Raw genomic sequence first — 23,429 nt, forward strand, 5'->3', positions numbered from 1 at the left:
CGTCGCCTCCCTCACTTGCTCGCCCGGCGCCCCTGCGCCCCGACTCGTCCTCGACCCCACTCCCCGGCGGGGTGGCGGCGGCCGGGCCCCCGTGGCGGCGGCTGGAGCAGCAGCGGCAGCAAGAGCCTGCCTCTATGATGAAGTTCAAGCCTAACCAGACGCGGACCTATGACCGCGAGGGCTTCAAGAAGCGGGCGGCGTGCCTGTGCTTCCGGAGCGAGCAGGAGGACGAGGTGAGCGGCCGGCGCGCACGCTGCCCTCCGCGGCGGCCCGGGCGGGTGGGCTGCGGTCCGGGTCCCCGTCCCCGTCCCCGCCCGACCCTGCGTGGGGCTGCCGCGCTCCGCGGGATTAGCCCCCTCCCGCGTCCCTCCTCCCTCCCCTCTTCCTTCCTTTCTCTGGGTTGGTGGAGGAGACAAAGGGGCTCGCCCAGCCCTACGAGCTCCATCTGGGCCCTCGTGAGGACCGGAGGCCGAGACGCCGCCTGGCCCCGGGGAGGTCCCGGGCCGTGGAGGTCTCACGCCTAGCAGAGTCACCATCTTAACCTGTGAATTGAGCTTAAAGCCGGATAAACCCGAGTGCCAACTGAGAGGGTAGAAATGGCGTGAGTGCCGCAGCCCGAGCCCTTCCTGCCTCTTCCTCCCATGTTACAGCGGTTTGCGGTTTCAGATTAAATCTAGGCGTGTTTGTGGAGTAGCAGACAGTCCTCGTGCTTTAAAATAATAACCCGGTCGGTCTATAGGCAATTGGCAATTTCTCTTTGAAGTGGATCCATGAACTCGCAAGCAGTTGGTATTATAAACTTCATTTAAAAATCGGCCTCATTCTTTTAAAGTTTTCTGACTGCGAAAGGATGGTCAGTGAAAAATGTGGAATAACGCCCAAAGGGAGAAGATGGACTAGAGACGGGCAAAATTGCCGTGTTTCAGACGTAATCTCTAGCTCTCGGGCCTGTTTGTCAAGGCTTTGCTGTTTGACCTGACATGTGGGAAGGAGTCTTCTATAATTTACCCATCTGCAGTGGGTTGATAGCGAGGACCTTGGGGCTTCCCCGGAGAGCGGTTTTTTACTCATTTCAGTTACATTTATTTTTTAAATAACTCACAGTTTTAAACTTGCATAGGGCAATAATTCTCAATTGCTTGCTGATGAAAATCTTTTAGCATTGCTACTCCTTAGGGGATTAGACAGGGAAAATTAGCATTCTGAGTTGTGCTTCCATAACCGGCTCTGTCCAATAAAATAGCAGGCTAAAGCTGGAGATGGGAATTTAATGGCTTCCTTATTACTAGGCCCTGTAGTTACAATGCGTATTACATAGTATATACATACACTCAGTAGCTTGGTGTTCTCGTTCTTTTACCAGATCAAGTGCTTGAAAATCTTCAAACTCTTACTTTGTTTTGGTTTTTGGTTTGTTTGGTTTATTTTATTTTATTTTTGTGGCTTAAGGACACCAAGACCTTTAGGTTATTTGACCAGTGCTCAGTCGAGGGCCCTTAAGCTTTAAACCTAAACCCTTAAGGAGTTTCCAGAAGAAAACTATCTTGGAATGGGTCTGTTTAGGATAGCTAAAAACTCTAAGGAGAAAGGTTTTTAACATTTGAAAGTGAAAAAAGTCAACAAGCATTAAGTGCCTTCTATCAAAAAAAAAGACTAGAAGGTCTTTGAGGATAGGGCCCTGTGAGGGCAAAAGAAACTTTGAATTAAAAAGACTGTAGTAGCCAAACAGATGAAGGTAGACCCAGGATCTTGTCTGACTTGCACACCATTGTTTCACCCATTCTTGAGTGCTTACAATGTGCTAGGCACTGCCAGAGCAAGGTTTGTTACGTTTAATTCCTTTAACACTGGGAGGTAGTGCTGGTTATTCCTTTGTTTTTTTGTTTTTGAGAGATTTTTGCTATAGAGTGTGCGCTCTCAGAGGAGACAGAGAAAAGGTGAGAAATAATTCGCAGTGGGGAATGGTCATCTGCAGTCCCTTCTTCATTCTCTAGGGGTTTGGGGCATTCACACACACAGACCCAGCGTGAATTTCAAGCCCCCAGGTCTGGGATTTGAACTGCAGTTGGTCATGCAGGAGTCTAGTTCCTCAACCATGTGCCACCCTCTGGCCCCAGTTATGTCCATTAAATAAGTGAGAGACAATTGAAATGAGCACTTTGCCCAGATGACAGTAGAAAATGCTGGAGTCAGAATTCAGGGTTCAGTCCCTACTCCTGGCTTGAGCTCTTTGCACAGGTTCCGCCCTGTAGTCGTTGGATGCTGGCAATTTGTAGAACGAGTGAGATTTTCTGAGAGTTAGCTTGGAAATCTGATTTAGGAAAAATCAGAAGAGATTATTTTTGTGCTTAGAAAGTCTGTCTACTCTAGAGGCAATGACTTAAATCCATAGCCTCTGGTTGAGTCTAGAATATAGTGCCATTAGATAAAATGGAGTAAGGTGCAAGATTTGGAAAAGATTAAATCTATTATGTAAAATTTGGTAAATCTGGTGATCTGTAGGTTGAGAGTTTCAGTGAATCAGCTTGTTAGAGGCTATGCCCTGAGGGAAGGTTCTGGAGTTCTCTGAATAAAACACACAGGCAACTTCAAATCTGGTTTAGCTCCTCAGAGTTCATTTCTGTGGTTGTTATAGTTGAAACTGTTTCTAGTACATGACAATTAAAGAATATAAACTATATTAGTTTCCTGGTCATTTTACAGTGCCAGCCTTCTAAGGATAGAATGTAACCAGCTTGAACCCACCTCTAGCTGAGAGGTGAGAAGTGTTTTCCTCTACTATGTTAAGAACCTTGATCCTGGTTAGGAGATTGAAGTGTACATTTTATTGGAGGATGAAATGTTTATGCAGCATAAATTTAGTAAGAAAGTAATTGCTATTTGACCCCAAAAAGCTATGTGGTGCTCCCATCTGGCCTGTCCTGTACAGAAGTTCTCAGTAAATCCTTATTTTAGAACAGATTGTTCTAGGAAAAAAGGTGTTTCTAACAGCAGTCTGTTGTATTTTGGAGGTAGCTTTCATTTTCTCCCATTTTATCTTTTTTTTTTTTTTGGCCTGGAGGTAAGTATTAGCATATGTATAGGAAGAAATTAGGTAACTGAAGTGACTTGTCCCAAGGTCACAGAAGCAGGCAGATTTTTTTGTTTAAGTTTTTGCCACAGGGCATGTGTGCTCTCCAGGAAAAAGGGAAAGTGAGAAGTCACCCCCAGGGAGAGGGTCCATACCCCATTCTCCCGAAGGGTATTTTGGACACATGTGAATGTGTGCCCAGCGTGATTTTCAAGCTGTTGGGTCTAGGACTCAAACCATGGTTGGCCATGTGGGAGTCCAGCACCTTAGCCAGCATGCCACCTTCTGGCCCTAGGTTTTGGGGTATTTTTTGTTTTTTGTTTTGGTTTTTTTTCCTTTTTTTTTTTTTTTTTTTGAGAGATTTCTTGTTATATGGCTAATGTGCTTGCCAGAAAGACAGAGACAGACAGAAAGCAAGAAATCACCCTCCTGGGGGATGGCCACACCACAATCCCTTCTCCTCTCAGGATCTTGGGTACGCACGCACATGTGCCCGGCGTGAGTTTAAGCCACTGGGTCCGAGACTCGAACTGTGGTCAACTACGTGGGAGAGCAGTGACGTAGCCATTACGCCAACTGCTGGTCCCGGCCCTAGGTTTTTTGTTGCTAAAAGGTTAAGTTCATTTGCCCTTTGCCCCTTTTTATTTAGTTATTTCTCTAGGGAAACAACCCTCCGTTTTAGCAGCTGGTCTTCCAGACAAGTCCACAAACAGTGGTCCTATAGAGAGCTGGGGTATTGTGATTGTACAGTAAAAGATGACAATATCCTTACAAACAGGTAACCACAAATGGATTCCATTGAACATATTTGCATGTATGATAGTATATTTGAACATGGAATGCCAAGATGACATTTCAACTCCTGAGAACCATATTCTGGAGGAGGACGGTCAGTCACATGGCTGATAGGCAAATGTGCTATTAGGTGCTCTGGGTTCACATCCAGTGTGAGTCATTTCAGTTGAATTTCAATGAGTGGGAAAAGAGGACCCAAACATCTCAAATAGAGCTAGATTTGGGGTTGTGGTCTGGTTGGGCTATGGCTTAGGATAGCACAGAACAGAGTAATCGTTGATTAAACAAAGCAGCTTAAATATAAGGCTGAAGTTGCTAAGCAAGAGAGCATTTTTAGTATGGAACAAAGAACATTTAGATTTTTAGGTGTATCTCAAGCTTAAGAAGAATGATCTGGCAGCAAACTAAGCTAGGCTGCTAAGGGGAGAATAGGAATGACTTGATCCTGGGTAGAACCCAAACATAGTTCCAAGAGAGAGGCAGCAACAAATCAGTCTTAAATGATCACTACTCTTCACTGGACTTGTTCCTAGTTAGATTGTAAGCTCCTTGAAGCCAGAGGCTGTGTCTTCTGCAGAGGTCCTGCAATCGTGCTGAACATATGACTCTGAAAAATTCCGAGTTGTACAAACTCATTCAGTAAAATTGAGACTTGATCTGAAAAGTTAAGTCTCAACCTAATCCTAAACCTAGAACTCCAAACCAGAATGCTTAAACTAATACTAAACCTGGAATTCTAAACCAGAATGCTAAAACTAACAATCCTAATAAGAAATATTAACACAGTTAAATCTTCGCTAGTTTTCTTTTGTTTTGTTTTTGCTAGAGGTTGCATGTACTCGCCAGAGACAGGAGAATCCACTCTGCATCTGGAATGGTCGTGCTTTAATCCTTTCTCCATCTTTCCTTTTGGAATTTTCAGTATGCTCACACGTACACCTGGTATTCCTCAAGCTTTTGGGGCCAGGATTCGAACCATGGGGTCAGTCATGTGGGATCCAGCTGCCTTAACCATCAGACCACTGAGCTAGCCCTCCACTAGCATTTTTTTTTTCCTAAAGAGGTTTTTGCTATAGTGTATGCGCTTACCAGAAAGAGACTGAAAGTGAGATATCACCCTCCCTGCCCAGGGAGGATGGCCACACCGCAATCCCTTTTCCTCTGTTCTCCTCTTGGGATCTTGGGCACTACATGCACATGCACCTGGAGTGAATTTCAAGTCACCAGGTCCTAAACTCGAACCTCAGTTGACTACATGGGAGTTTAGCGACCACTAGCATTTTTTTATATATCTTTTTGATACTTAGAATCAAGAGTTTAACATTTTCAGATGTATACTTGAAACAATTTGCTTCATGTGTATCTCTCCTTCATCACCAAAATTAAATACAGGAAACTCTTCAATAGTGCAGACATTAGGAGTGCCAACCCCTTAGAGCCAAACTTTTGATTCTTCCCAAAACTTTAATGCCCCATGGTTGACTGGAAACCTTACCAGTAACAAAACCAATAAACACATTTTGCATGTTTTATATATCATACAACAAAGTATGCCAGAGAAAAATGTTATTAAGGAAATAATAAGGAAGAGAAAATATACTACTGTATTTTCCAATATATTTACTGGGGAATAATGACAAGTGGATCTGCTCAGTTCAACCTGTGTTTTTCAAGAATCAACTTCTAAAGACAGAAATGCCACAAATTTCATTTGTGCCTCCAGCACCTACAGAAGGGCTACTTAGGACCAGCAGATGGCATGAAAGTTAAGGCAGCTGGAACCCAAATTGCCTACCGCATGGTTCGAATTCTGAACTTTGCAGCTTGAAAAACATCAAGCATGTGTGCCTGTGTGCCCAAAATCCTGAGGGGAGAGTGGAAAAGGGGGTGTGGTGTGGCCATCCCCTTCTGGGAGATGCTTTTTCGCTGTCCTTCTCTGTCTCCCGCAGGCTCATGCCAACTTACAGCAAAAATTTTTTAAAAGAAAGAAAGAAAAAGGCCAGGGTGTGGGTGGGGGGACCTTAGGTCACAAAACCAGCTGCTTCCCTCAGGAGAAGCCACTTCTGTAAAGTTTACATAATTGTGAAAAAGCTTACCTTATCACTTCAAACCACTGTGTGCTAGGAGAAAATGCCATGGTCAATCCGATTTTTAAATTATTGGTAATAGTGCACGTACCAATCCCATATAAAATGATTTAGGTACATAGTTTAGCAGGAGGAACTGCTATTTCTGATCCTCTATGCCTCTAAAAAGTAGTACTCATACATCATTTTACAATGGAGATAGATTTTGAGAAGCGCATTATTAGTTGATGTGTCCATTTGTGACTATCCTAGAGGGCACTTACACAGTCTTAGCGGCGAGCCTGTATGCTCTGTAACGGGGCCTCTGGCTTACACAGTACTGTTGGCCGAAACATCATCATGTGGTGTGTGCCCATGCCAGTCTGCTTAATAGTCATAGGCAGCTGGTTAGCCTATGGTTTTCTTAAATGCCTGTTTGCACATAGTGAGTGTTCTTAATATGCTTAATTTCTGCTAAATTTTTATGAACAGTTACCTGTAGTACTGGTATGTTAACTGGTCTTAACTGACCATAATATCTTGAGTAATCGTAATGTGAGAGGGAAAACAAAAAGCAAGCACTAAATAGCTACAGTTCACAAAATGAAAATCTTCATTCTTTAGATACAGGGATCATTTAAAGGGTTCTCCGGATAGTCCTTGCATCCGATCCTGGAACAGAAGCGGTAATCTAGTGGTTCCCAGAAGCAAGCCATAACCAATAGCAGTTTAAGGGGAAAGCTGAAGTACAAATTTCAGCTTGGGGCCATTTCATAGGGAGGATTAATGACCCCATACACTCCCAGCCTCTGAAGGCATAATGACCATAGACTTTGAATGGCATTTTTTAGTTCACCTTTTCTTACACATTCCCACTGAGGACCATTTGGGAAATCCAGACTATAGAATCAACACAATAGAACATTCTATTTCACAGGCAAACCTTCATCCTGTAAGACTCAGGGCTGGTTCTAGTGACTATCAATACTTACACTGATACCTTGTTAAAGGTATGTAGAAAAAGACAAGGGTAGGCCAGCTGGTGGCATGGTGGTTACGGCAACTGGATCCAAATGGTAATCTGTGCTGCAGGAGTCCCAGACCTGGTAGCTTGAAAAACACACCAGGCAGTCTATGTACATGCTGAAAATTCTGAAACAAGCATGGAGGAAAAGGGATTGTGGCATGGCCATCCTTGGGGCACTTTCTCACTTTCTCTCTCTGTTGCTGTCTGGTGAGCTCATATGTCTTGTAGCAAAATTTTAAAGACAGTGTGAGAACTTATAGTGCCGGGTAAATGGTGTTTTATTCTGGTAATGGTCCAACACAGATAAAGTGAGGGTAAGGTTCAATAGTGTAGTGGGAGGAAAGCTTGTGTGAAGGTCAGGTTGATCAAGAAGGAATATCTTCACTTCTCACCACTCTAAAGAGCTTTGGCCTAGGGGATTGAGTTACTCAAGTCTGGTCCTGCAACCTGAAGGGATGAGGAGCCTCTCTCACAGTTTTTTTTCTTTGGTCTCAGCCCTGGCCATCTGGAAGGTTGATTATTTACTTTCATCTCCATCATCTTATTACTGATGTGACAAATTGCCATCTTGATAGATACAGAAAATCAAATACACACAGAAATGTAAAGAATTTTTTTTAGAAGAGATTTTTTTCTTAGGGTGTATGAGTTCCAGGAGAGAGACAGTGACAGAGGAAATGAGAAATCAGCCTCTAAGGGGAATGGCCATGCCACAATCCCTTCTCCATTCTTTTGGTATCTTGGGCACACAACACATAGGCGCCCAGCATGATTTTCAAGGTACCGGGTCTGGGATTTGAACCACGGTTGACCATGTGGGAATATAGCAACATAACTGCTACACCATCTGCTGGCCCCGTTAAAGAAACTTCAAACCTATGAGTGACTATGTGCCTCTGTCAGCTGTTGGTGTATATCATACTGAATGAACTTTTATAACCCATCTTTGTCACTGCAGTGGTACCATTTTAGAGTATTAATTAGCACACTAATTATAGTTCTAGTAGATTTAGGGATGTTAGAGAGATGTTTAGGTGGCTATTAGTATTCATCTGGGAGGGTAATTAATAATGCTGTATGACATGGTTCTGTAGATTTAGATTCTTCCAGGGCCTGTGGGAGGGGCATAGGAACAGCTGTCCATTATCTGAAATCATTATAATTGCAAGGAAAGCAACCATTATGTTTGCTGCTGTTATGATTGAGTAAATGCCTTCACCAAAACAAACCAAGAGCCCTTATAATAAATTGTGCTGAGACTTCAATTTTTATTTCTATATGTGTAGAAGATAAGGTATTAATTGTCCTTTTGGCCAAGGATTTAGTAGACAAGGAGTAACATAGCCAAGAATTTGAGTATAAGTCATGTGCAGTGTAGTGGCCTAACAATCAGTGAGGCACCATGTACAATAGTGGTCCCATACGACTATATTAGGCTATACCATCTCGGTTACAGTACACTCTATGACATTTGCACAACAACAAAATCACGTAACACATCTCTCAGAACACAAACCCAGTATCCCCATCCTCAACACAGGACTGCACATACCTAGCAAGAATCTGCTGGGTGCTAGTATCCCATAAATTCATATGAAGAACAAAGTTTCAGTTGACTATGCCAGATAGTCATCAGTCTCAAAGTTCTTGTACAAATAGAAAGTTCTTGTACAAACAGAAAGGTATCGTCTGAATGTTTATATTGGAAAACTACAGTTAATTACATCAGATCTTTTATATAGCTTAGAAAACTCTTAACTGGGGGACCAGCAGTTAGCATAATGGCTATGTCACTGGACTTCCACATAGTCGACCGCAGTTCAAGTCCCGGACCCAGCGGCTTAAACTCAAGCCAGGCATGTGTGCGTGCGTGCCCAAGATCCCGAGAGGAGAAAAGAGAAGGGATTGCGGCGTGGCCATCCCCCCTTGGAGGTGATTTCTCGCTTTTTGTCTCTCTGTGTCTCTGGCGAGTGCACGTGCCCTATAGCAAAAACCTCTCCAAAAAAAAAAAAACAAACACTTAACTGGGAGAAGATATGTAGATCTTAGCCAATACCATATGAATTTTGGCCCCTGAAAAATGGAGTCTAAATTTTTGGACGTTTTAGTTTTGCTGTAGGGTGCATGAACTTTCTCCGGAAAGAGAGACAGAGAGAGAATGTGAGAAATCATCCCCTCAGGGGATGGCTTCACCACAATCCCTTCTGCTCCAGTCTCCTCAGGATTTGAAGCATGCACACACACCTGGCTTGATTTTTAAGCTGCTGGGTCTGGAACTTAAACCATGTGGTCAGCCATGTGTGATCCAGTATGTTAACCTCCATACCACCCACTGGCCCCTCTAGTTATTTTTATATGCATGCTTTTTTTTAAATTCGCTAGATGGCACATGTGCCTGCCAGAAAGACAAACCACCCTGCCATGAGGGGTGTTAATGCCACAATCCCTTCTCCATTTCTTCTTTCCAGATTTTGGACATGCACACAGACGCACTCAGCATTTTTCTCAAGTCACCAAGTCCAGGATTCAAACCACATGGTCGGCCATGTGGGATCCTGCCATCTTAACCACCACACCAGTGGCCCTATGTGCTGGATTGAGTTTTGTAGTTCTAAAATAATCTAGTCCAGAAAGTCTAGTCCAGAAAAATCCAGACTGATGGTTTTCATTTTTAACAAATTCCAATGACTTCAACAGAACAACTTTCTTTCTGATTTCATGATAGTTCTGAAGTGACAGTTTACCGCTATAATGCAGCCTATCACTGTGTGTGTGTGAGAGAGAGAGAGAGAGAGAGAGGTTTTAGACAGTCTTTTGTCCATCCTCCTGCTCAGCCTCCCCAATTGCTGGGATTACAGGCACAGGCCATCATATCTGGCTTAATACAGTGATCCTGAAATCAGATAAGGCTCAACCACCACCACTTCTGGGCCTATAATCCCATCCTAGGCTTTTTAATTTGGTGAAACCCTTTTCTGGAACAAAAAGTGGTCATGAGGCTGTAATGCTGAAACCTAAAATGCTTTCATATTTGTAACCTTTATATTTCTTCCATGAGAGATGGGCACCCCCAAGGTCTTCATGCTGTGATCTAGCCCCAGTCTGAGCCAGCCTGATAATGGGCACATGTACCAGATTGTGCAGGGAGGCCCTGAGGTGCTAATCCATGTGGGTGCAGTTCCATCATTGTGCCACATCTTGGCTTCTGTAATTCTTATAAGAGAGTGCAGATAAGAAGGCTTTTGGAGATAGGTAGTAGGTACTTAGAAAATAAGAGACAGGTTTACGGAACCAGCAGATGGTATAATGGTTACGTCGCTGGATTCCCCACATAGTCGACTGCGGTTCAAATCCTGGACCTGGGAGCTTAAAACTCACACCAGGCGTGTGTCCGTACATGCGTGCCAAAAAATCCCAAGAGGAAAATGGAGGAAGAGGGATTGCAGTGTGACCATCTCCACCGGGGGTCATTTCTTGCTTTCTATCTCTCTTTCTCTCTCCAGCAAGCATACACACCCTATATAAAAAAATCTTTCTCTTAAAAAAAAAAAAGGTTCACATGTTTTCATTTCAAGCTCAACCTAAAAGCAGTTATTTTTTCTGCTGGCTGCCTGCAGACAAAATATCCTCCAAAGTGGTACCAAGTTATCATCCATGTTAGTTTAGTGCTAAGAGTGGTTTATGTGCTCCCAGTCTTGCATACCCTTGACAGACCCCAGGTAGTCACAGTACTGCTATCCCACTCCTGGCATGATTCTGTCCACAGTTCAACTACTCTGTGGAGTGTAGCCCTCAGTTCTAGCTCTTTGTTAATCACTGTCTTCCCCTCTCCCTTCCAAACGTAAATATACTGGTTTTCAAATCTCTACCCATCACCAGCACATCTTTAAGATCGTAGTTCAGATGTCAATCATTTCTCTACCATAGATAATAATTACCCATTGAAAGTGATCATTTTGGGGGGACAATACATTGGAAATCAATGGTTTGATCAACTTTAATCTTTCTATTGTCAGAGGCCTCTTGGATAAGTTGTTGCACGAGACTAAATCACTTGTCCAGAACTTACACGTGGTCTATTGTCTATAGGTCTATATAGATCTGTATTTCCATGGTGTTTTTCACCACAAAATATTAAACCTGTGATGTAACTTTGCTGTCCATCCCACCTCCAAAAATAGCTCTCGAGGGGAAGACATGTACATTCATCTTTCCATCACATGAAATTCTTTGTTCAGTATAACAAAGTTAGTAAATACAGGGCAAAATCCACAGCTTCTTTCTTCAGAGTGCTTCTCTGTAAGCTGGAGAATTTATGCTAGTTATTATTTGACAGGATTAGACTGTCCTATCCATCAGGACAGATTATAAGTATAAAAGTTGCATGGATTAGGTTTGGATGCCTTGTACGTGATACTTCTGGCCTAGCCCAGTGTTCATAATTCTGGTTTTCTCTTGCATGGAGCTTTAAGTGGGACTCCTGCATGGGAATAGCCTGATAGGTAGGCAGTGGTTTTACCTGCTCTGTAAAGGTTTTGCCTCTAAGAGGCAGCGGACCATTGCTGCCCAGTGTGGTCCAATATGTGGCACTTGAAATATGAGTATGAAATAGGAATAGTAGACTAAGCAGTTGAATTTTTCTTCATCTTAAAAAATCATATGGGGCCAGCAGATGGTGTAGAGGTTAAGACAGCTGGATACCACATGGCCAACTGCATAGTTCAAGTCCCAGACCAAGTGGCTTGAAAAACACGCTGAGCATGTGCGTTTGCATATTTGTGCACGTGCATGCTCAAAATCTTGAGAGGAGGAAGGAGAAGGGATTGCAATGTGCTGTCTCCCCTAGGGGATGCTTTCTCACTATCCCTCTCTGTCTCTCCCCAATAAGCATGTGTGCTCTATAGCAAAAATTAAAGGTGTGATACTGGTGGTGACCATGGTTTTTGAAACTACCATCACAAAAAAGATGGATATTAACAAATCTCCTTTCAACTAGTAGCTTGGATGTTGACCATTGCCAAACCATAGATAATAATTAACTCATTAAAATCGATCATTTTGGGGAAAGACAGATTTGAAGTTAATAGTTGGTTTAAATCTAATCTTTCTAGCATGTCAAGAGATTCTTGTATGATAAATTATTGGGTTAGGTTAAATCACTTAGATTTATGTAGATACATTGTCATGAGGCTTTCTAAAAAGTAATTTATGGAAGAGAGATGTTTAACCATGCAGGGGTTCCCACAACTGACTGGAGAAGAAGAGTTTAGCCAAATGTTGATGTCCTGTAACGCTTCGATTTTAAATCTGAAGCTTGAATAATTCAGAAAAGCAGAAATAGATTATACTAATGGTTTTTTCAACATTTTTAACCCTTCGTGAATTTGTCTTAACTACCATCTTAGAGAATTGGGAACATAATTGTCATTGACTTGATAATACCTTCAAATTTTATTTTTTCAGAATGCAAACATTTGAAATAACTATGGTTTTGAAACTCTCTCTTTACTAAATGAGGGCACCCTTTTCCAGTGGCTAGCCTTCTGTACCAGTCCTATCTTCATTATGAAGGTAATCAAGGAAATTGCTTAGGGAGTATAGAATTGTGTAGAAAGAATTTCATCTAGGCAACAAAAACCAGGTTATCCCTAATCCATACCAGCAGCCAGAAAGAGGCTTCTAATTCTTAAATCAGAAGCAGTAGTTCCTGTTTATTATTTTTTTAGGTTTTGCTATAGGGCACATGTACACACGAGAGAGAAAAAACAGAGAAATCCCTCCATGGGGGGCTGGCTATGCCACAGTCCCTTCTCATTTTTCTCTCAGGATTTTGGGCACACACATGGCCAGTGTGGTTTTCAAGCTGCAGGGCCCAGGACAGGGGAACACATACTGGGCCATGTGGAATCCAGCCACTTGAACCTCCATGCCACCTGGTGGTTTGTTTTTATTTCTTTTTCCCCAAACCCTGGGGCTGTATTAAAATTGCTGTCAATCATGTTGGATCCTAACACTAAGCTGGGGGCTAACCTGGCCCTCCAGAGTGTTGTTGATATATTTTTTTCACCCCTCATTTCACTGTTAATTCTCATTTTCGTTATTAATCGTAATTATAAACTAAGCTTAGTTTCTCTTTTCAGACAAGGAAACTGATGCACTGAGAGGTAACTTATTTATTTAGGAGAGGTTTTTGCTAAAGGGCACGTGCACTCGTCAGAAAGACAGGGACAGACAGAAAGTGAGAAATCATCTCCCCCAGGGGAGGGGGGCAGCGGTGGCCATGCTGCAGTCCCTCCAGTCTCCTCTCGGGATCTTGGGCACACACGAGACCGGTGAAAGTTTAAGCCACTGGGTCCAGGACTTGAACCACAGTTTACTACATGGGAATCCAGTGACATAGCCATTACGCCAACTGCTGGTCCCGTGGTAACTTATTTATTAGGACATTGTTTTCGGTATCTGGGAATAAAATACACCTTGGTTATGGTTTTATATTCAGTTACACTACCACATTCAAACCCATCCTGATAACCTGCTCGATGTGCTTACTCTGGCTTTTTAGTTTGTAATGTTATATTTAAGGCCTACTTGATAAAACTTTAAAAAGCTTAAATTTACGGGCCAGCAGGTAGTACGGTTAAGGGTGCTAGACTACTACTTGGCCAACCACAGTTCAAGTCCCAGACCTAGTAGTGGCTTACTTTCTTCCTCTCACTCACTCTGTCCCTTTCTGGTCAAATTAAAATAAATAAATAAATTTTTTAAAAGCTTAAATTTCAGGCCATCTTACATTTCATTTGTATCGCTGTAGTTGGACTCAAGGGTATCAATGTCAGCCATTAGTATTTCTGCTAAGGCTTTGCTAACAACAATTAGGTGACTTCACACTGCATATCTGGGTTTGTCAGTTACGCTCTTGAAGGAGTGATGCTGGTGGGAGGAATGGAACCCTGTCCACATGAAGAATGAGAAGGCCAGCAGCACATGGTATGGTAGTTAACGTGACTGTAGGGTCAAGTCCTAGACTGGTGGCTTGAGAAATATTCCAAGAGGAGGGAGAACTAGAGGAGAAGGGATTACAACCTGACTCTGCCCCATAGGATGTGCTTCCCCACCCCCCACCTTGGAGCTTTGTGCCCCCCTCAAAACAAACAAACACTAGAGATGCTGTGTTGACCTGTTCAGCATTAATTGATCATCGCCCTTAGTGATGGCATGTCCATAGGCAAAGATATCTTGCTTTTCTAACCAGGGTGTTAAAATATGTTACATACTGAGAGAGTATTTGCTTTCTTTTATCTCAGGGTTTAGAGAAGAGGTAGGAGTTGCTGAATTACTGTCTGCCAGAAACTTCTCTGCTGGGGACTGCTGAGTTTCTTGCAGCTCACCTTAAGTAGGAGAGGACACGTGTGCTGGCTTGGAGCTCTCATGGCCAGCAGCTCCTGGCAGTAGCGAGGGAAGAGGGCGGGCAGAAATGCTGTCCTGTCTATAAGAACAACCCTACACATACTGGAGACTAAAGATTGTTCAGACTTGATGTGCTTTTCCAGGGAGAACTGCTTAAGTTTACCTGAAAGTAATATATTAAGGCAATTTGAAACAATTTTATTCAAGATGGTTAAGACACATTACCCTTCATATTGTTTGTCGTGACCTTTTTGTTGTAGTTCTTTTTAAATGTGAGTGCATTTCAACCTATCGTGGCCGACATGTTTTTATTTAAGATAGACATAGCACCAGCCCATGGCTTGGTGAAGGTGGCTGGGTTCCACATGGGCAACCTTGCTGTTCTCCAGGACCCAAAATCCGGAGAGGAGAGAGAAATGGAGAAGGGATTGTGGAGGGTTCTCCCCCACGTGCCCCCCACCCCTACCCACCATAGTCCTAGTGAGCACACATACCCATAGCCAATTAAAAAAAAAAAAAAGTTTTCTGACTAAAGAATTTCTGATTTAACCATGGACCTCAGTGCATTCAGCTCTTGGGCCAATAACCAAGTCTCTCCTTTTATCTTTTATTATATAAGAATTGAAATGTTTATTAATTGAATCTGGTCATTTAAATATTTTCATTAGATACAGAATGATTTAGTAATGTGACCGTGTGAATATTGAATTCTGATTTCAGGTAGATGGTATTTACAAAGGCTGTCAGTTGGCTTTTTTTGTGGTGTAATGTGTGCTCCAAATCATTCTAATGAAACTTAAAAATGGATTATCTACAGTAGAGTGGCAGCTTTGCAGACGTTTGAGAATGTCTATGTCCATAGCATGTCTCAGCTGGAAATAACACGGTAACTGGATCTTGCAGGTGCTGTTGGTGAGTAGCAGTCGGTATCCAGACCAGTGGATTGTCCCAGGAGGAGGAATGGAGCCTGAGGAGGAGCCCGGCGGTGCTGCTGTGAGGGAAGTCTATGAGGAGGTGAGATGGATAGGTTACTTGTTCTCCTTTCACACAAACTGTATTTTCATGTTCTATAGGAAGGTCTTCTGTGTGAGGTTTAATTAACAAAGAAGCATTTGGGTACACAACTGAGAAGGCAAGAAGGCAGGCAGGTCACAGGAGTGCTTTTGTGTTGTCTGATGCAACATTTTTGAACACAGCTAAAGTTAGCATTTTGCTAAGGAGGTATTTTCTCTACCTGGTAAGCTAGAACAAAAATCAACGTAGGAGACCCCCAGAATTGTATAATCTGCCACCACTGCATGCTGATTGGATTTCTCGTTTGCTTGGTTGGTTTGGTTGGTTTCTTTAATGGTTGATGTATAAAATGATCTTGCCTAAAAGCAAAGCATTACTTTGAACAAGAAAGCCAGAGGCATCAATCATCGGCTGTAATTCTGTTTCAAACAAGTAGGAAACAATTTGCTTTTATTTTACCTGTTTTGGCTTAAAACTCAGTACAATGTGGCACATAGTCATACACAAAAATAAACACAACCTGCTTGTCTCCCCACGGTCAGTATGATAGGACTTGCTTTTTTAGAGGCAAAAGTGCCACATGAAGTTACTAGACAGGAATTCTGGTATGAGGGGGAAGCAGCTGCTAGAGCTCTCACTGAGCTTTGGGCACTATAAGAAGGGTTTCAGAGAGACGTGTCTCCAAGGATGAGCAGCTTCCTGCGGGAAGAACACAGCAGAGGCAGAGGGAACAGCAGGTACCAACCTGTGAGTTTGTGTGGATTTCAGTTGAACGGGGAATACATGAAATTCTTGTCAGTCTGTTACTGTGCCAAGTGAGTAGAAGGGTGTCCTATGGAGAGAATTCAATCTCCCAAGCCATGAAAAAGATGCAAGGAGCCACTATCTTTAAGGGAGAAGACTTATTTGTTCATATAGAAAAGTCTGTTTCCATTCATGACATTGGTCCCAAATTGGTAGAAAGTCTCATTTTTGATTAGTGTTTCCACTTACAGAATAAACAACAATAAATTTCGTAGGAAGTTATATGTGAAAGCAAGTAAGCCGTGATTTATAGCAAACCAGAGCTTGTGAATCTTGGCACAAAAACTTCACCAAAGCAGAAAGGTAGTGACGTGGTATAGAGGAGGTCCTATTGTGTTGAGATTAAAACATTGAAATAGCCAGAATATAACTTTCCTTAATGAGAGAGAAGACAGTGGGCGGAAGGAAGCGAGACTGAAGTAGGCATTGTTGCCAGTGTCTCTGTGTTGCAGTCCTTCAGGGCTGGCCTCCCAACCAGCCAGGACCACCGGCACATGCAGCTGCAGCTCGGTGTTCAGGTCGTTCTGGGAATCAAACCCACACCCCTCATGCAGCTGCCAGTGACCTAGGCAGCCGTGCTACATTTATGACACCACGGCTGGGACATGTAACTGTTATGTTAATTTCATTATTATGAAAAGCTGAACATTTTACACTTTTCCTTTTTCAATAGGCTGGAGTCAGAGGAAAATTAGGCAGACTTCTGGGCATATTTGAGGTGAGTTACAAAAGTAACCCCCCCTTGCTGATCATAGTACTAGTGATTCTCTTCTCAAGAGCCAGGTAATTTGGCAGCAGCCTGAACCAGTTATTCCTCTAAAACCATCAGTAGGTAAGTCAGTCATAAGGATTAGGAAGAAGAAAAGTAAAAGACACTTAACCTTTTCATATACAATTGGTTTTATACAACATTATTATGGTAATAATGACTTTTGTTAGACAGTACAGTGGCACAGACACAGAAAGATTTATCTTAGTTCACCATAATTTGACCAGAGAGGGAAAAAGCAAGCCACCAGGTCCAGGACTCAAACCATGGGAGTCCAGTGCCTTAACCATTGTGACACTGCCAGTCCCAGGTGTAGCTTTTGGGAACTACTGTGGTATCACCTGTAGGTTCTGTCTGGAAATGTTCACATTATCTTCAAATGAAACTTTAAAATGTTTCTGGTACATTTGAATTAGACTGAGTTTGTTTTGGTGCAAATTTGGAAATTCATGAGTAGTTTTCCATAAGAAGCATTTTCCATGAGCTTTTTGAAGACCCTCCTCATATGTATTGACTTTATCCTTAAAAGACTGAACATAAAAAACTCAGGTTCAGGACCAGCAGTTAGCGTAATGGCTATGTCGCTGGACTCCCATGTAGTCGACTGCAGTTCAAGTCCTGGACCCGGTGGCTTAAACTCACACCAGGAGCGTGTGTGTGCATGCCCAAGATCCCGAGAGGATAACGGAGAAGGGATTGCGGCGTGGCTTCCCCACCCCACCCGGAGGAATGATTTCCACTTTCTTTCTATGTCTTTCTGGCGAGCACATGCACCCTATAGCAAAAACCTTTCCCTCCCAAAAAAACACCTCAGTTTTGTGGAGTAGATGGTAGGTGCTTCTTTTCCCATATAATCTCTACTGAGGGCAGAACAGAATTTCCAGTGAAGGGATTTGAAAGTTGGTGGGTACTTCATAGAAGGCAGGGAGAAAGGAAGGTCCAATTCTTTTTTTTTTTTTGAGAGATTTTCTCTATAGGGCACACACGCTCGCCAGACAGAGAGAGAGAGACATAGAGACAGAAAGCAAGAAATCACCCCCCGGGGGGATGGTCATGGCACAATCCCTTCTCCTCTCGGGATCTTGGGCGCACATGCACCCGGCGTGAGTTTTAAGCCACTGGGTCCGGGGCGCGAACCGCGGTTGACTACGTGGGAGTCCAACGACATAGCCATTACGCTAACTGCTGGTTTCCAAGGAAGGTCCAATTCTGAGATCCATGCTATTCCCAAGTACATTTTCTTCCCAAATTCAAACCAACATATATAGTATACCAGAAACATGGTAACTTTCCTTTTAAAAGACACTATTAGGTTAGCTCAGTCTTCTTAGTGGATTCTAAAATTTTATTTTTTTTAAGTTTTTAGAAATCAGAAAACTCAACTACATAGCACTTGGTTGATTCTGACTAAAGTCATTAATAAAGTCCTTGAGACCAGCAGATTTAGCAGTTATGTCACTGAACCTCCACATGGCTGACCACAATTCCAGTCCTGGACTCAGGAGCTTGAAAATGTCATGTGTGCGTGTATCCAAGATCCCAGGAGAAGAGATCGTGGCATGACCATCCCCCCTCCCGGGGGGTGATTTCTCACTTACTCTCTCCTTACTGTCTTTGTTTTCCCAGACCCACACAAGTGCCCTAGGGCAAAAACCTCTTTAAAAAAGTGAAGTCTATAAGGTACTCTTCAGACTTTTCCAGAACTCAGCACTTGCCTTTCCCAGTTGAACAGCACCATCTCCTGGTTAAACTGAAAAAAACGTAATTTTTTTTTTTTTTATGATTCAAATTCTGATTCCAATATTGTAATGTAAATAATACATTTGTCAATATGCTGACAAGTTTTTTTGAGGAAAACTTTTCACATAATAAAGCTTATATAATATTGGAAGGTAACAAAGACTATTAAGTACCTTACAAATAGTGTTTTAACAGAAAATATCAATGTACTTTTAGAAAATATAAGGGGGGTAACTTTTAAAAAGAACAAATGAACAAAATAATATAAGAGGAGAATTAGAATTGCCTTGTCCACTTCACTCCACTGATTTTAATAAATCTGTGAATCTGTGAATGCATCACAGTAAATCTGTTTGCCAGAGAACAACAGATTCTTTTTTTTTCTCTCTCTCTCTCTTTTTTTGGGGGGAAGGTTTTCGCTACAGGGCGCATGTGCTCGCCAGACAGAGACAGACAGAAAGCGAGAAATCACCCCCCAGAAGGGATGGTCACGCTGCAATCCCTTCTCCTCCATTCTCCTCTCGGGATCTTGGGCACGCACACACACGCGCCCGGCATGAGTTTTAAGCCACCAGGTGCGAGACGGGAACCGCAGTTGACTACGTGGGAGTCCAGCGACATAGCCATTACGCTAACTGCTGGTTCCCAAGAACAACCAATTCTTAAAAATAGTGAAAAGTAAGGTTTTAAATGAGAAGTCTCTGATTTATTGTTCTCTATTCTTTCCAAAGATGTAATGTACTGTTTTAAGTGAATGTGTTCAGTTTTCTTTAGAAAGAAAAATCAGTAATTATCTAAATTGTACTGTAGCAACAGGGCCGAACTTTTCAGGATCTGAAAGCCAACTTGTGTTTAATTTTTAACCTAGAGACAAGTCTAAGTGACAATTTTAATACGAGTAAAAATCAAGCAAGTCTAGGACTACAGGATATTCCAGAAATGAGCTAACCTAGGTATTTCTCAAATCAGTTTATCTAAGGACTTTAAAAATTCCAACACTTTAGGGTTCATCCCCAGACTAATTGAGTTGCTGTCACTTATAAAAAGCTCTAGTCTAGGTTGGTAGGGATGCACTTTATGTGCATCTTAATAAACCTCTAAGAAGAGTGTTCTCAAGGAACTGGGTCTGCTTGCTCTACAGAAGTCCTGTAGGAAGCAATTTTCCATAGCATTTAAAGGTTCTCAAGGGCTGGCTCCATGGCCTGAAGGTTAAGGTGGCCAGATCTCCAATGGCTGACCCAACCTCATAGTTCAAGTCCCAGACCAAGTGGCTTGAGAAACACCAGATATGTTTGTGTGCATGCCCAAAATCCTGAAAGGAAGGAGAGATGAAGACGGGATTGCAGTGTGACTATTCTCTGTGAAGGGTGCTTTCTCCTCTCCCTCTGTCTCTGGTGAGAAACACATACCTCTTAGCAGCCAGAGAGACCAGAGTCAGAATTAGCCCCAGGGACTAGGACCTAGGATAAAGACTACAGGAATACAGTTCTTTTAATATAGATTCCATTCAACCTTAAGACTTTTTTTAATGAAAAGACATTATGGAACATACATGGATTTCAAAATGTTTTGCACCTAAATAAACTGGTAGTTTAATTTCCATTTCCATAAACTTAAAAATTTAATATTGGGAATTAATTCACCATTGGTGGTAAAGCTCCTATTTCAATCTTTTATCCTTTTAACTTTGAGGTGTTTTACTGGAACAAACACCCAAGAATTGTGCCAGGGGTGGGGAGTAGACCGCATTCACGAGCATGGGCCAGAACCAACTCTGTTGTACCCATGGCTAGTTCCTGGAGATTAAAATGCTTTTCTTTTTATATTCAAGCAGAATCAAGACCGAAAGCACAGAACATATGTTTATGTTCTTACAGTCACTGAAATACTAGAAGATTGGGAAGATTCTGTTAATATAGGTAAGTTCCTGTTCCTTTCACTGTCTGGAGTCTCTCAATTCAGATACCAAATACTTGAATCCAACTTCCATCTGAAATTATTTTTGGTTAGTTTTATTTTAGAGGAGGGAAAAGGAATATACATCTCTGTGTTTTAAATATCTTGAAATTCTCCCTCAACATGATATTATCTAAGCCATCTCGCAAAGATGTGTCATTTTGTCCAGGGAAGCAGGGGACACTGTTAATAGGAATATATGGCTCACTTTTTGAAACAGACTGTGTTGAGTATGAACTAACCAATGTCCTACTATTCTGCAGGAAGGAAGAGAGAGTGGTTCAAGGTGGAAGATGCCATCAAAGTCCTCCAGTGTCATAAGCCTGTGCATGCCGAGTATCTGGAAAAACTCAAGCTGGGTTGTTCCCCAACCAATGGCAATTCCACAGTCCCCTCCCTTCCAGAGAGTAATGCCTTGTTTGTAACCGCCGCACAGACCTCCGGGCTGCCCTCTAGTGTAAGATAGAGAGAACTGGGATGGCCTCTCCCACCAGGGCACTCTTCATGAGGAGAGAGGCTTCATTATCTTCCTTGGTAAACGTCTGAATGACACTTGCAAACTGTCTGAATTTGCCATGCAGGGTTTTCAAACAATTTGCATGTTTTTCAGATGCTTTCAAAAGAATTTTTTTTAAATAGTGTAAAATATTTTAATAAGCCAAAGCCATGCGGATTTTTTTTTTAGATGCCTTAACTGTGCCCCCCTCCCCCCATGTTCTTTTGGTTCTTTTTCACAGCATTTTTTTCCTTTTTTTTTTTTTTTTTTAATCTATCTGGCATCAGTCTGTAGTTTGCTTAGTCAGATCAAATTACTTATGGGCATATTTTCCCCCTAAATTATTTTTTCATTCACAGCATTAATGTATTCAATAACCCCTTCTGTGGTGGGAATGAATGGAAAATACTTTTGGAGTTAAAGAAATCCATCCACCCTGAAACTTGTTTGATAGGATCACAATTTTAATTCATGAATTGCAGATTTGGACTGACTTCTGCATGGTCCAATAACTATTTTGACGAGACTTAATTTCCCATTTTTCAAAATCTGTCAACTCATTTGTCTGAATTTGCACAACTGATATTATGTCACTAGTTACTTGATATGGCTGTTTCCCCCATAACTCAATAATAAACTACAGCAAGTATTTAACTCTCTACAGCAAGTATATAACTCTCTAGAGTTAGTGATTGATAGGGGAATATTGTTAGCAAAATGCATGTAGTAAATACATGTTACCATGAAAGCTGTATTCATGGAATTTGATTTAGCATGCTCAATTGCCAATTCCCTTTCTCTTTGCACAGAGTACCTTAGGAACTGTATTTCCCTCAATGTAAATTGCTCTTAAAACCCGTTTCCAGTTTTCTAATGCAGTAACACCATCTTAGTTACACTTCTGTGTTTACCAGCCTACCACAGGATGGAGTCCAACCTTCCATGCCGATGATGGCTGCCTCACAGCCCAGTAAGCTGGCCTTCTTGTGATCAGCTGTTACAGGCTGTCAGGGCACCTTAGAATGTCTCATCTTTTGTAGGTCGTTAATAGGTACTATGTCACATAACTAACTTTGGGGGCACTGGAACATACCTGAACTCAGAATTATTTCATCTTACACTGCTCTTTATACTCAAAATCAAGAATCCCATCTAAAACACATAGGTACTTGTCTGAAACTGCTGCACTCCCCATACAAGGCCGAAGTGAGGTCGGAGGAGAAACCTTTTAACAAAGGTGTGTGCTAGAGATAGTGAAAGATCATTTTTTATGTAAACTTCAGCCTTTTGTAAATAGTGACTAGTGAGTATAAGGTAGAAAATAGAGTTAAAATATCTACTCTATCAATTGCTGCTATAAATAAGAGTGCTGTTACACTTAAGGAAAATTGGTGCCATTTTGAAAATGAGATCTTGTGCCATAAATGCAGCTGAACTAAATATAAACAGTAGTTCACAAATTAATGCTGTCAAAGAAATGAGTAGAAAAACTTTTTAACCAGTGACATTTCATTCTAAATTATGCAGTATGATCAAATGTGATCAGCCAGAATTTTTATACTTTTCTTTGTACAGAGGTTGTGTATTCTGGGTGTTTTTTTAAAAGGAAACATTTGAAAATCCCACAAATTGACACTTTCTATCAGTCTTCAATGACTAAGATTTTTTTCCTTAGTAATCTCTGAAATTTCTTTAAATTATATGTCTAACACAGCAGAGAAACTGGATTGTTTTTGTATATAAGACTACTTCCACCTGAAATGCTGTCACAAGTACCTGGGGGGGGGAGGGGGGGTGTTTATCTTGTACATGATATTCTTACAGGTAATGATGCATGAACTTATTTTATAAACTCTCGGACTATGTATTTGACATGTAAAATATGTACAGTATTAATGTCAACCATCTCTTAAAAGTTATCCTATAAATATTGTTGTATAATTTTCTTTGGTCAGAAACATTTGGACTGCGTAGTGCCATTTGGGTCAGGATTTTCTTCAGTGCCATTTAACCATCCACCTGTCTTTAGTCTATGCAGCTAGCAAAAAATTGTATGATGCAACAGAGTACAGATTTTACATGAGGTGTTCTTCACCATTCTTCTGGAGCCTAGCCTAACAAAATTAAAGGCCCCAAGGAGAGATTATTTCGAGTGAGAAAAACCAACATTTCTAGGCCTAAACAGTTAAATCTACTACAGATAACAGAGTCTACTATCCCAGCCCTCCAGAGTTTTGCAGAGCTGGGACTGTCATTTGTGCTTTTCTGTGGGGAAGTTCAATAAA

General features: G+C 41.8%; 1 protein-coding gene across 2 annotated transcripts; it reads left to right on the forward strand.

Annotated features, from left to right (window-relative positions):
* Positions 1 to 6: 6 nt before the first annotated feature.
* Positions 7 to 23,368, forward strand: NUDT4 (nudix hydrolase 4). Of its 2 annotated transcripts, none has more exons than XM_006154830.3 (5): positions 7 to 233; positions 15,269 to 15,379; positions 16,857 to 16,901; positions 20,524 to 20,611; positions 20,912 to 23,368. In XM_006154830.3, exons 1-5 carry the CDS (start codon positions 135 to 137, stop codon positions 21,112 to 21,114), a joined length of 546 nt encoding a protein of 181 aa, XP_006154892.1. In that variant the 5' UTR covers positions 7 to 134; the 3' UTR covers positions 21,115 to 23,368. The 2 variants fall into 2 exon arrangements, with proteins under 2 accessions (XP_006154892.1, XP_006154893.1); XM_006154831.3 differs by having other exon boundaries at positions 20,527 to 20,611.
* The last annotated feature ends 61 nt before the right edge of the window (positions 23,369 to 23,429 follow it).

Source organism: Tupaia chinensis, unplaced genomic scaffold (assembly GCF_000334495.1).
Source record: "Tupaia chinensis unplaced genomic scaffold, TupChi_1.0 Scaffold000423_1, whole genome shotgun sequence".
NCBI classification, from domain to species: Eukaryota; Metazoa; Chordata; class Mammalia; order Scandentia; family Tupaiidae; genus Tupaia; species Tupaia belangeri.

Bases quoted from the DNA above. Each gene is read 5' to 3' on its own strand.
- NUDT4 (XM_006154830.3), top strand. From the start codon at position 135: ATGATGAAGTTCAAGCCTAACCAGACGCGGACCTATGACCGCGAGGGC. The intron at 234-15,268 runs GTGAGCGGCCGG...TGGATCTTGCAG, and splicing joins GGAGCGAGCAGGAGGACGAG to GTGCTGTTGGTGAGTAGCAG. The intron at 16,902-20,523 runs GTGAGTTACAAA...TTTATATTCAAG, and splicing joins GACTTCTGGGCATATTTGAG to CAGAATCAAGACCGAAAGCA.